The sequence below is a fragment of the Columba livia genome, chromosome 10 (genome assembly GCF_036013475.1).
Source record: "Columba livia isolate bColLiv1 breed racing homer chromosome 10, bColLiv1.pat.W.v2, whole genome shotgun sequence".
Lineage (NCBI taxonomy): Eukaryota > Metazoa > Chordata > Aves > Columbiformes > Columbidae > Columba > Columba livia.
Window position 1 is genome coordinate 20963001 of NC_088611.1, and position 12543 is coordinate 20975543.

Below are 12543 nucleotides of genomic sequence, written 5' to 3' on the forward strand. Positions count from 1 at the left end.
AAAGCCACCAGTCTGACCGCAACACCCTGAGCTGCCACGTCAGGCTGGTGAGGTGCTGTGGGGACAGACAGGGTAGTGAAACACCTCCAGATGGAGCAGCCAGGGAAGGAGGAGACACGTATGGGTAAGGTCAACATTCCTCACCACTTCTGAAGGGCTTTGACAGACCTCTCAAGATTCGGATGATACTTACCATGTTAGGAGACCTCAGAAGTAAATCAGACTCCCCTCACCCAGCACATAGTATGAACATCACTCTCTCAGTAGCTCTAAAGACAGGGACTAGAATATAATAACCAAGAAGACTCCCACCCTAACTCTATGGTCAGCACCTCCACCTGTGACAGACCCAACAGGAGAGGAAGCTCCTGAAATCGGGCTCCTTAAGAGAAGAGGGACATGCGAGTTGTGACGGGCCAGGGCAGCCCTGGGACCCTTACGGGGCTTGAGAACATAGTTCTGATGTGTCCTGACTCCTGTATCTGAACAAACGTGCTCTGGGGAGGTGTTCCCTGCCAGGCTGGGATTTTAGGTGAGCACACAGATCCCGTCATCCGGGCAAGCTCTGGGCTGCAGGGGAACAGGGGCAGCAGAGCGGCCATAGCTGAGCCTCTGCCCCTGCCACCAGCCTGGCACAGTGAAACCAGTCTGGAATGGTTTGAAGTCAACATGACGTCAGTTCCTACAATGCCCCGATCTCACACTGTGCCGCCAGCCACGGACACAGCCCCACCGCCCACTGTCCTGCATCATCGGCGGCCAAGAGCGGTTTTTAGCAGCTAGAGGGGCCCATAGGTTTGTGAGGAGCTGGTTTGTGATAGCCCAGGTCTCCCCTGCCTCCTCCAAGGGGCTAAGCTCACAGAAGGACCTCTTGCCCTGTGATTTAGGGGGATCCAACCTCCCACAAAGGGACCACAAAGCCGGCAGGTGGGCAGGGAAGCTGCTCCCTCCTTGGGGCACCCACCCGGGTGCCCTTGTTGCCTTCCCCAGGAGGAAGGTGCTCCGCCACCGTGTTGAGCCCAGGCAAACAATACAGCCGTGAAAACGTCCTGTCTGCCAGCTCTGCAAACCTCCCTCCCCCTGCACACAGCGACAGCACAGGGCTGGCGGGGCTTCGAACAATACAGACAGAAAAACCAAACCAGACCGCCACGGCCAACATCCAAAGCCAACAAAAGGCCTGCTTCTCCCTCTTCCCCTTCCATCTCCTCCACTCCTTCATGAGCGCATCTCCCCGTCTTCCCCCTGGAAGATGAAGACACTCTATTTGCAAGGGCCCCCTCGCCGCGAGGCGGCTGGATGCAGGACCTGGGACGCGATTGTCTCCTGCCTTTGTGCAGGGTTAAGTGTGCGAGGAGGCAGGGCTTGCAGAAACACACTGGGGCAGAAGCTGGAAAGGTCAAAACCACCCCCTGCATCTCCAGCAATGGGCATGTGTGTGCCTGCACCTGCTCCGAGACAGCCCCGTGGGTACAATTAACCCCCAAGGAGCCCCAGATCCACCGACAGGCTGGTGCTGGCCACACGCTTTGAACGGGTCTCGTCTTAAAGCCCTCGCTCCATCTCTTGAAAGAAACCCTCCCCTTGCTGAATGAGCCGGATAGAGAGTGAAGGGGTAAAAAGGGGAGGACAGCTGGCAGCCAAGGGACAGAGGAGCATCACGATTTAACGTACGGCTCCCCAGGCACTCTCGGTAATTTGGCATTTGGCCCCTCCAAAGAGGGCGCTTGCCCTCCCTCCCCCAGCCGCTCCTCGCCCAGTGATGGACGGGTGCCTCCATTTCACATCACGCATCCGCCAGCAAAGAAAGGCTGATGATGAAGGCAAAGCCCGGGCGGCGGGTAGCTCCAGGTCCAAACCCCACTTGCTCACAGGTCTCTCTCTGCCCTGCCCTCAGCCCGGCTGGAGGGGACCCCAACACTCCCCAAAGCCACCCCAGCAGCTACCGCTCACATCCGCATTTGGATACTCCAGTAACACACACGATGTGAGAGTTTTGAGCCCTGAGCTCTGAGGTTTGTCACAGCTGTCCCTTGCAACACTAAGCTGGCTGCAGAAAGGTGGTACCAGGCTTTAGAAGTCACACCAGAAAGCGCAGGCATTGCCGGGTGCCACAGCCTGGATCTGGACAGAACCGTGTGCTACCAGCAGACCGGTATTTTTAAGGGGACTCCCTCTGCGCCGAGTTCAATCCCTCCTGCGAGCACAGCTGGGAAGCGCTCGGTCCCAGCGGGGAGAAGAGCCACCTGGGCTTGGGAGCAAAGTGGCGTGTGAGCCCCTGGGCCAGCAGCTTGGCCACCCCAGGAACTGGCTGCTGGCCCAGCCAGCACCCTCCAGCACATGTCACAGGCTCGCTGGTGACAGCACCTCCGAAGGTGTCTCACCAGCAGCTACAAGCCATCCTCAGCGCTGAGTAACGATGCTTTGTTCTCACAGACCACCACTGGCCCCGGCCCCCTCACACAGCATGCCCCCACTGCCACCCTTCCCAGTCCCCCCAGTATTCCCTGACTGGGACTCCCAGTCCCAATCTTGCTGCCATTCCCCAACTCGCCCTCCTGATGCAGAAGGAGCTCCCCGGGGAGGACCACACAGAGCCCCCCGAAGGAACTGTATTAAAGGTTTAATGATTTAACGATCTTCACACCCTACCTGTGACGGTCACCAGCATGGAGGCCACGAGTGGACGGTTGTTGTCCAGCTTACGGCTCAGCCTCAGCTCCCCGCTCGATTGATTTACAATCAACAAGTGCAGTTCATTTCCCCGCTCAAAGGTGTAGAAGAGGCGGTCAGACACATCTGGGTCATAAGCTGGGACCTTCCCTATGACCCCTGAGGGGAAGGTGTTGGACTTATTGGACACGTAGTTATTGAACAGGATCTGGAAATTCTTGAGAACGGGGCTGTTGTCATTCTGGTCAATGAGTTTGATGTGGACCGTGGCTCTGCTGACCAGCGGGGCAGAGGTGGCTTGCACTACAATCACGTACTCGGGTTTTGTCTCATAATCCAGGTCTATCAATGCTGTGAGCTCCCCAGAGAAGATGTCCATCTGGAATATCTCGGGGATGTTGCCTTCCACAATTTGGTACATGATCTGGGCGTTGGGTCCCTCATCCGGGTCGACAGCCGTGATTTGGGCCACAACAGACCCCACAATGCTGTTCTCCTTCACCAAGACCTCAAATTCTTCAGCGGGGAAGACGGGGGCGTTATCGTTCACATCCTGAATGGTGACCTGGATGTGGACAGGAGTTCGCTGAGGAGGGATGCCCCTGTCCACAGCGTACGCAGTCAGCTCATACACAGGGACGTTCTCACGATCCAGCCTGCGGACGGTGCGAATGATCCCCGAGGTGGGCTCGATGGTGAAGTCTCCGTCCCCATCCTCCCCATTCTGGAAGGTGTACTGCACTCGCCCGTTGGTGTGGGCATCCCGGTCAGTGGCAGAGATCTGGAGCACGCTGGTGAAGGGGGGCACGTCCTCGGAGATCATGCCCTGGTAATGAGGGCTGACGAACTGGGGGGCGTTGTCGTTAACATCATTGACCATGATTTCAACATAGGTGGTGTCTGCTTTCTGGGGGATCCCGTTATCCTTGGCAGTGATAGCCAACGTGTAGGTGACCTGGTCCTCATAGTCCAGTTCCGCCTGGAGAGTGATGGCCCCGGAGTCCGGATCGATGCGAAACTGAGGGACGTTATCTTCTAGGTAGTATGTGATGCGGGCGTTTTCCCCCACATCATCATCTGTGGCGCTGATCACCACCACCGTGCTGCCCACGGGACGGTCCTCATTGATGCTCACAGAGTAGTGGGCGCTCTGGAACACGGGCCGGTGCGTGTTGGCATCAGTGATGTTGATGTGAACGTGGCAGTTGTCACGCAGGGTGCGGTCGGAGGCCGTCACCGTGAGCACGTACCGTCGCTCCTGCTTGTAGTCCAGTGGCAGAGACAGAGTGATGAGCCCCATCCCGCCTTGCGTGCTGATGGCGAAGCGGTTCCGCGTGTTGCCTCCCGTGATCTGGTAGGTGATGGCACTGTTCACGTCCCGGTCGATGGCTGTGACACTGAGGACGCTGGTCCCCACGGCTGCATCCTCGTTCAGGCGGATGAAGTACTCCTTCTGGGTGAACTCAGGGCGGTTGTCGTTGACATCCATGACAGTAATGGTGACGCTGGCAGAGGCGGATAGAGACGGCGAACCGTGGTCCCGAGCCTCTACCCCAAAAAAATAGTGTTCGACCGACTCCCGGTCCAAGGGCCCACTGACCGTGATCCACCCCGTGGCACTGTTCACCACGAAGGGTGTGTCAGCCGAGATCCCCGTCAGTTTGTACTCCAGGCGTGAGTTCTCGCCGTAGTCCGCGTCCACGGCCTGGATGTGGATGACGGAGTGGCCAAGGGGAGCGTTCTCCAGAACAGAGATTTGGAAAGGGGTGCTGACAAAGATGGGAGCGTGGTCATTGATGTCCACCACCTGGATGCTGGCCATGCCGGTATTATTGGAGAGGGGAGGGCGCCCCGCGTCCTGAGCCCGGATCCTCAGGGCGTACTCCCGCTCCACCTCAAAATCCAGTGGGGCCACCACCTGTATCTCCCCGGTAACACTGTCAATAGAGAACTGGCCCCGGCTGTTCCCGCTGATGATGTTGTAGTGGACCAGCGCATTGTTGTCCTTGTCCAGGTCCGTAGCGGTGACGCGCAGGATCTCGGTGTGTGGCCGTATGTCCTCCCTCACCTGCACGATGTAGCGCTTCTCGCTGAACTGAGGGGTGTTGTCGTTCTCATCCAGGACCGTGATGTAGACCTTGACCGTGGCAGAGCGGGGCCCCGGTTCCCTCCCCTGGTCATCAGCCTCCACCACCAAGGAGTATCTCTCCATCTTCTCCCTGTCCACGGGCCCGCTGGTGGTGATAAGTCCAGAGCGTGGGTCGATCTCGAAGACGGCATGGGCAGCCCGCTCGTTGACGAAGCGGTAGCGGATGTTGGCGTTGGGCGGGGAGTCGACGTCGGTGGCCCGCAGCTGCAGGATGGGGTACCCCTCCTCCACGTTCTCCCGGATGGTCTCCCGGTACTCGCCCTGCTCGAAGACGGGGTCGTGGTCGTTGCGGTCGGCCACGGCGATGGCCACCATGGTGGTGGCGGAGAGCCGGGGCACGCCGTGGTCGGTGGCCGTCACGCGGAAGTAGTGCAGGTCCATGCTCTCCCGGTCCAGGGCCTCGGTGGTGGTGATGAGCCCGGCCCGCGGGTCGATGCTGAAGAGCTCCCGGGAGCGGCTGTTCATCAGCGCATCCATGGAGTACACCAGCCGCCCCGCCTCGCCCCCGTCGGGGTCCTGGGCCGCCACCGCCGCCACCACCGTCCCCGCCGGCTGGTTCTCCGCCACCTCCGCCTGGTAATTGTACTGCGGGAACAGCGGGTGGCGGTTGGGGGCTGCGCGCCGGCCCCGCCGGCCCGGGGCTGGAGCCGGGCAGGGCAGCGGGCGCGGCGGGGCGGCGCAGGGCGGGCAGCGCGCCGGGGAGCGGCGGCGCAGGGCGGGCGGCCGCGGGGGCACCGGCAGCGCCCGGCACGGCACGGCGGCGGGGCAGCCCCCGCGGGCCGGCGGAGCCCAGCCCGGCGGAGCGGCGGCGCCCAGCCCGGGGGGGAACAAAGGGAGCAGCAGCAGCGGCAGCAGCAGCAGCAGCGGAGGCGGCTCCCGGTGCCGGCTGCAGCGGCGGCGGCTCGGGGCGGCCACCGGCTCCTCCGCCGCCATGGTGCCTCGGCGGCAGCCGCCCGGGCCGGGCGCACGGCGGCTGGGCTCGGCACCGCCCCCGCCCAGCGGCGGCGATAGCCGCCCCCGCCCCGCTGCTGCGCCGCCGCTGCCGCCGCTGCTGCTGCTGCTGCTGGGGCCGGAGGTGGCGGCGGCGGCTCCTCCCGCAGCCCCAACATGGCTCCCGCCGCCCCGCCCCGCCCCGCCCCCGCCCGGCCGCCCCCGGCCGCCATCTTGAGGGAGGGCAGGACCTACGGGCCGCCCTGCTCGGCCGTGCTGGCGCTGCCGCCCCGGGGCCGGCGGCCGGGCCCTCCGCACAGAGCGGGACAGGGTAACGGGCACTGTGAGGAACTCGCTCCACTGAGGTGCTGGAGCGAGTTGAGAGAAGGGAACGGAGCTGGTGAGGGGCTGGAGCACAACTGTGATGGAGCGGCTGAGGGACCTGGGGGGTTCAGCTGGAGAACAGGAGCTGAGGGGAGACCTTCTGATCTCTGAACTGCCTGAAAGGAGCTTGGAGCCGGGGGGGTCGGGCTCTGCTCCCCAGGAACAAGTGTCAGGAGCAGAGGAAACGGCCTCAAGTTGCACCAGGGGAGGTTGAGGTTGGATGTGGGAACAATTTCTTCCCCACAGGGCTGTGGGGCATTGGAACAGGCTGCCCAGGGCAGTGCTGGAGTCACCATCCCTGGAGGGCTGGACAGATGGAAGCACCGGGAAGCAACCACCCTGGGAGCTGTCAGCCTCCGCATACCGTGATTTCACCCACCGTGTTCAGCATGACACACTGCAGGGCCACAAGCCCCTGGGAGGCACCAGCCACAGCATCAGGAGCTGGGACGCAGCCCTGGCCCCATTTCTGCAGGCAGCAGCGCTTGATGCACCCTCCAGATTTGGGGGGCGTGCAGCCTGTGCCAGGCATTTACACCTCGACTCTCGGCCAGGAGCAGAGAACAGCTTACCCGCTGCCCTCCCACACCCGCACCCCCACAGCAGCACCCCGTTTCCTCTGCAGGCAGCTGGCACCCAAACCATCCCTACCCCTTCAGTCCCCGCACAGCATGGCTCACTCATAACAGGACGGGGCAAGCAGGGCTATGTTCACAGAAGTCCAGTTTAAGACATTTTTATTCCTCTGCATGTTACACTTAAGTGTTTAAGAAAATACAGGATGCCTTTTGACATTCATACATTTTTTTTACAGGGGAAAAATAGGTTTCTCTACGAGGGTGGTTATGAAGCTTTGGGTGTTCCCAGGCTGAAATCGGGGGGTCCTTGCCCCCCTTGGCTGCCAGGCCAACCCTCTCCGTTCCTGAGCACCACTGCTCAGCCCAGAGGCCGGGCCTGCAGAGCAGAGCTCCTGCCATCACCTCAAGCTAAAAAGAAGTTAAAAAATACAACGCCCAGTATTTCCAGTTCAACTTTCCAAGAGCTCCTACACTAGATACTACAAAGGAAGAGCTGGAGACAGAGAGTGACCGGACCGCACACAGAAATATCTAAGAGACCCACGTTAGTGCGTGTGACTATCTGTAACAGGGAAACAGGTTAATCCCGTGTGCTAGAAACCTACAGAAAACATAAGCAAGGGTTCCCCGCGCTCGTGCAGAGTCACAAACAGCTACTGGACACCAGGCTCGCGCTGCCACGTGGGGAGGGAGGGCAGCGAGGCAGAGCTGCTACGAAGCTCAAGGCAAGAAATGCACACGCTTGACGAACAGAGCGCGCCTGCCCACGCGCCGCCCCGCAAACGCTGCCGCAGGCGCCAATGGCAGCTGTCACTTGGCAGGACACGTCTTTGCGCCGTGTCCAGGCCACAGGCTTACCAAGGGCAGCATCGCCCGTGTGGTCGCTGCTTCTAGGCTGCCACAGTGCGCGAGAAATTCAGATTTCAACGTCACTAGAGAAAGCGGATTGAAAAAAAGCAGCTGCTGGGGTAAGACCTCTATGAGCCTAGGTGGGCTGCTGCCCAGAGGCAAAGCTGAGGGCCAGGAGGGAGCGACGGGCTCACCAGACAAGGCGTTGGACAGCGAGCGAGCTGCCTCCCTGTGGCAGGGCCGCAGCACATTGGCACTAGCAGCAGCAAACAAAACAGATGTTACGGAAGCTTCTTCCAAGAACCAGCGGACTCCACTTGGTCACTGCAGGGAGAAGAGATGCACATGGAGAAGAAGTGACACTCTAAGGCAAAGGCCTTTTGCTTGGGGACCTCGGGACACCAGCACAGCCGAATACCCCCGCACCTCAGCTGCTGAAGCCCCTTGCCGCTCTCTGCCCTTCCCGCGAACACCGGCTGCCCAAGTCCTGCAGACAAAGCACGCGCCAGCGCCCTGCCCGTTCCGCCTGTCCCCGAGCACCAGGTCCCGGGGACACCCCATGCCTTTCCTGCCGCTGGCGCCTCTAAAGGGCCGGTGAACATCGTCCCAACCTCAGGGGTACAAGGTATGAGCTGTACGGGAAAGGGATGGGGAGGAAGTGTCAACAAGAGACGTCATCGATCCAAGTGGTTCCAACTCCAGTCCAAGCTGAGGGGCGGTTAGCTGGTACCGGGGGAGATCTCTGGGAACTCCTTGTAAATCTCCAGGATGATCAGTTTGTCCATCTGGCACTGCTGGCTCTCCTCCTCCTCGCCCAGGATGCGCTGCAGGATGCCCTGCAGGTCGGCCAGGCGGTGCTGGTGCTGCAGGTAGGGCGTGGAGCGGATGATGGCGTGCATCAGCGAGAGGTACTCCATCCTCAGCTGCCGGGCGACAAAACACAGACCGCAGTGAGAGACTGAAAATGAGATAAACAAGCACGCCAGCCTCCATCAGTGTGAGCACAGAATAGCTGCTGCTGCCCCACCAGCCAGAGCGACTCCAGAGGCACCTGCTTTTCCTTAAGGCTCATTAGTAGCTATGGAAAACTCCTGTTTTTCCCACAGCAGCCCAATGCTGCTCTTCACCCGCTCTCAAACATCCCCTGCTTCTTGCAATACCGATATAGAGAGACCCCTCCTACTACCCATCCCCAAAGGTCCCTGCTCAGAAGAGCACAGACCACCAGAAGCTTGGCAGATCTTTCTTCTAAGCTGCCTTTTTACTGCTGGGTGCCAGGCAGGATAAACACCCCCCTTCCTCCTCCTCATCCTCCAGGGTTGATGTGAGCACCCAAAAATGTGCCAAGCCCAGATCTCCACCCTTGGCCACACCAGCCGTCCCCTCAGGGGGCCAGGAGCAGCAGCATCGCTTTGGGACTGTGCTCCCTTCCCCGGTGTCCACAGGTTCCTGCGAGCACCTTGTCTCCCGGGGAGAGATCCGCGATCTGCCGCACCAGGATGTCGATCAGGACCATCATGTCCGTGTGGTAGAAGATGCTGGCCGTGTCCTTGCTGGCGAAGATGTCCTGCAGAAACTTCAGCACGGAGTGTGGCGGCTGAGGCTGGTGCTTGAAGATACAAACTGGATCATCTGGGGGAGGCAGACAGACTGTGCTGAGCCACACGCCCGCGGTGCCCATCTCATATTCAGCGCTCACCCCTTCGTTAGACCCTTTGGAGGAACTGTCCCTGCGCTTGGCCAGCTTTTGTGCCAACAGACCTCACCGCCTCGCACAAACCTGCGTAATCAGGATGGCAGCTCTGCAGGGTGTCAAGCCCAGACCCAACTCATTAGCATTAGCATTAATCATTGTTTATGTTTCACCTACCATCCCAGGTGAGAGCTCATTAGCACACCCCCTCCCGGTGCCTCCTCTTTATGCTCAACAGGCTACCACTGATTTTCTCCCCGTTTATTAAGTTTGGCCCAACAACCCCTCTGAAAAACCTGTCCCAGAAATGAGTTTGCACCAGGGAGACCAGGCTGGTGCCATCCTGCAGGGAGAAAAGAAACCCCTCCAAGTGTAAATGAGCTGTCACATCCTGTTCTCTTCCAAAGCACAGAGTCATTTGTTTGGAAAAAACCCTTGAGATGATCGAGTCCAACCATTACCCCACCCCTGGCACTGCCCCATGTCCTGAGAACCTCATCTCTGTCTGTCCAACCCTCCAGGGATGGTGACTCCAGCACTGCCCTGGGCAGCCTGTTCCAATGCCCCACAGCCCTTTCTGGGAAGAATTTATTTCCTAATATCCAATCTAAACCTCCCAAGCGGGGCTCTGTGCCACTGCAGCCCCCCAGCAGTTGTCAGGAAGGCAGGGACAAGAGAAGCATCTTCATTAGGTTGTGCCCCCCTCTTTCTTCCCCCAGCCCTTGCAGGAAGGTGATCCCTGCAGGGAAAAGGCTAAACAAAGGCTTTGGGAGGAGGCCACACAGAACACTGAGATGGAAGCTGATATAGTGCGGAAACGGTGATTTGCAACCCCAAAGAGAACTAAAGCCAGAGTAAGATCAGCTGCAAGCGTCGGGTGATGAGTTATTTACCAGCAGAGAATCTCCGGCAGCAAAGCCCCTGCGCTCCAGAAGGTATTAGAAAGCACAATAGTGGCACACAGCGCAGGCAGAGACCTGGCACCGCTCTGCCCGTGGAGAGCTCCAGCTTTCTAGCAATCTGCTTGGCAAAAGCTCTCCATGTGCAGTGGATCGCGCTCTGGCTGGAGCGGACACAACACTAAACCTGCTGGCGGTTCTGAAATGGGCAGTTCCACTCGAAGCAGCATTTTGGAAGGCAAGAGCTCCCTCTGGATCTGTCCCCTGGGGCAGACGGTTGCCAGCACAGGCTGAGGTTTGCGTGCCAGCGCTGATGGAGCCCTGTCTGCCCAAGGACAGAAGTGGCCTAGGACCAGATTTTCTCCCAGACAGGAGCTTGCCTGCCTTGTAGCCGGCCACGGCTGATCTGCCCCAGAATGACACGGAAACGGCAGCCCCGAGGCCTCTCCTCTCCGCCCAGATGCCACCAGCACTGCTTTATTCATTGCGCAGCTCCATCCTCAGCAACGCAGCCCGTCACCCTCACAGACTCACCGGGAGGAAGGAATTGTTGGCCCTGAGGGTGGTGAGAGCCTGGCCCAGGTTGGCCAGAGAGGTGGTGGATGAACCATCCCTGGAGACATCCCAGGCCAGGCTGGACGGGGCTCTGAGCAACCTGAGCTGGTGAAGATGTCCCTGCTCATGGCAGGGGGGGCTCTGGGGGAGCTGGGGAGGTCCCTTCAACCCAAACCATCCTGTGATTCTATGAAGCAGCACGTCCTGCCTGAGCCTGCAGCTCCTCAGCCACCTGCCTCTCCAACACAACCCAGCCCCTAACGAGCTCCGGGCTCATTGTCTCCCTGCACCCCCTGCCAGGCAGGTAACAGCGCCGCAAACACTCACCTCCCCTGTTCAGCAGCAGCAGCAGCTTTTCTGTGAAAGTCTTGACATTTGAGTGCTTGCTTATTGTAGTCATGATCACGTTGTGTTCTGGAACTAAAGAACAAACCTGTTCAGCACATCCCTTTGTTTCCTGAAGGCCACGGTAATAAAAACATATAGCGGAGGATTCCTGTTTCACATCAGTGCTCTGGGGAGCTTTGGGGAACGACAGTCTATCAGGGCTATGAAACATTTCAGCCCCACAGAGCAGGTGGGAAGGGAGAGGGAAGGTGAAATAAATGCGGCAACAACGCATGAAACACCTGGGACTGCGTGCGCCTGATTCGCATGTCAGCTCCCGTCCAGCCAGGCAAATACTGCGAAATCCCGTGCAAAGGTTTCATGCTGTGGAACATCACCTCTGCTCAGAGAGCTCCAAAGCTCCGCTCCTTGGTACCTTCACGCTCTGTAGCACTAGTGCCCTGCTGGGTTCTGTTACCTTCTCATAAGAAGGGGCAACCAGATCCCAGGAGCAACCAGAAGGGAAATGTTCCTCTTCCCAGCACTCAGCATGGGGCTGTGCAAGGGAAGAGCTGAGCCAGCACTGTGCCCGTGTGGCCAGGAAGGCCAATGGCGTCCTGGGGTGTATTAGAAGGGGGATGGCTAGTAGATTGAGAGAGGTCCTCCTTCCCCTCTACTCCACCCTGGTGAGACCCCATCTGGAATATTGTGTCCAGTTCTGGGCCCCTCAGCTCAAGAAGGACAGGGAACTGCTGGAGAGGGTCCAGTGTAGGGCAACGAAGATGATTAAGGGAGTGGAGCATCTCCCGTGTGAAGAAAGGCTGAGGGAGCTGGGGCTCTTTAGTTTGGAGAAGAGGAGACTAAGGGGGGACCTTATTAATGTTTATAAATATATAAAGGGTGAGTGCCATGAGGATGGAGCCAGGCTCTTCTCGGTGGCAAACAATGACAGGACAAGGGGTAATGGGATCAAGCTGGAACACAAGAGGTTCCACTTAAATATGAGAAGAAACTTCTTCTCAGTGAGGGTGGCAGAGCCTGGCCCAGGCTGCCCAGGGGGGTTGTGGAGTCTCCTTCTCTGGAGACATTCAAAACCCGCCTGGACACCTTCCTGTGTAACCTCATCTGGGTGTTCCTGCTCCATGGGGGGATTGGACTAGATGATCTTTTGAGGTCCCTTCCAATCCCAAACATACTGTGATACTGTGAAGAGGCTGAGGATGACTTCTAGGAAACATCCCCTAGCTGCTCTGGGGGTGATCTTTTTGTAATTAAAATACATTCACCCTAGGAGACCTCGTGTGTGCATGCTCAGAGCATCCCAGCAGCGCGGCACGGCTGGTTCTGTGGCACAGGGCTGGCAACCTGATGATATTTCACAGGCTGCAAAGTGCTTTAGGATCTTTTACACCGAAGGGCAGCAATACGTGTTTTCAGGGGAGTTTTTGAACTAACGCTGCACCACCGAATGGTACGACAGATGGACCTTGCAGAGAGAGGAATAAA

At 58.9% G+C, this 12543-nt stretch overlaps 2 protein-coding genes across 8 annotated transcripts in view; both read right to left on the reverse strand.

The window, feature by feature from the left end:
* CELSR3 (cadherin EGF LAG seven-pass G-type receptor 3) overlaps positions 1-5902 on the reverse strand; it is a 36038-nt gene extending 30136 nt beyond the window's left edge. For 2 of the 6 annotated variants that reach the window (XM_065075703.1, XM_065075702.1), the window contains exon 1: positions 2653-5898. In XM_065075703.1, coding sequence (XP_064931775.1) covers positions 2653-5755 — 3103 coding nt within the window. In that variant the 5' untranslated portion in view covers positions 5756-5898. Of the gene's footprint in view, positions 1-2652 lie in introns of all 6 variants that reach the window. The other 4 variants (XM_065075701.1, XM_065075700.1, XR_010475179.1 and 1 more) reach the window with 3 other exon arrangements.
* A 954-nt stretch (positions 5903-6856) lies between these two features.
* Positions 6857-12543, reverse strand: part of NCKIPSD (NCK interacting protein with SH3 domain) — a 44946-nt gene continuing 39259 nt past the window's right edge. Inside the window, exons 11-14 of one of the 2 annotated variants that reach the window (XR_010475180.1) lie at positions 11038-11130; positions 9023-9195; positions 7758-8486; positions 6857-7646 (exon numbers count right to left, since the gene is read on the reverse strand). Coding sequence is in view for 1 of the 2 variants with exons in the window: in XM_065075707.1 (XP_064931779.1) it covers positions 8283-8486; positions 9023-9195; positions 11038-11130 (470 nt within the window). In the remaining variant the exon portion in view is untranslated. Of the gene's footprint in view, positions 8487-9022; positions 9196-11037; positions 11131-12543 lie in introns of both variants that reach the window. The other variant, XM_065075707.1, reaches the window with a different exon arrangement.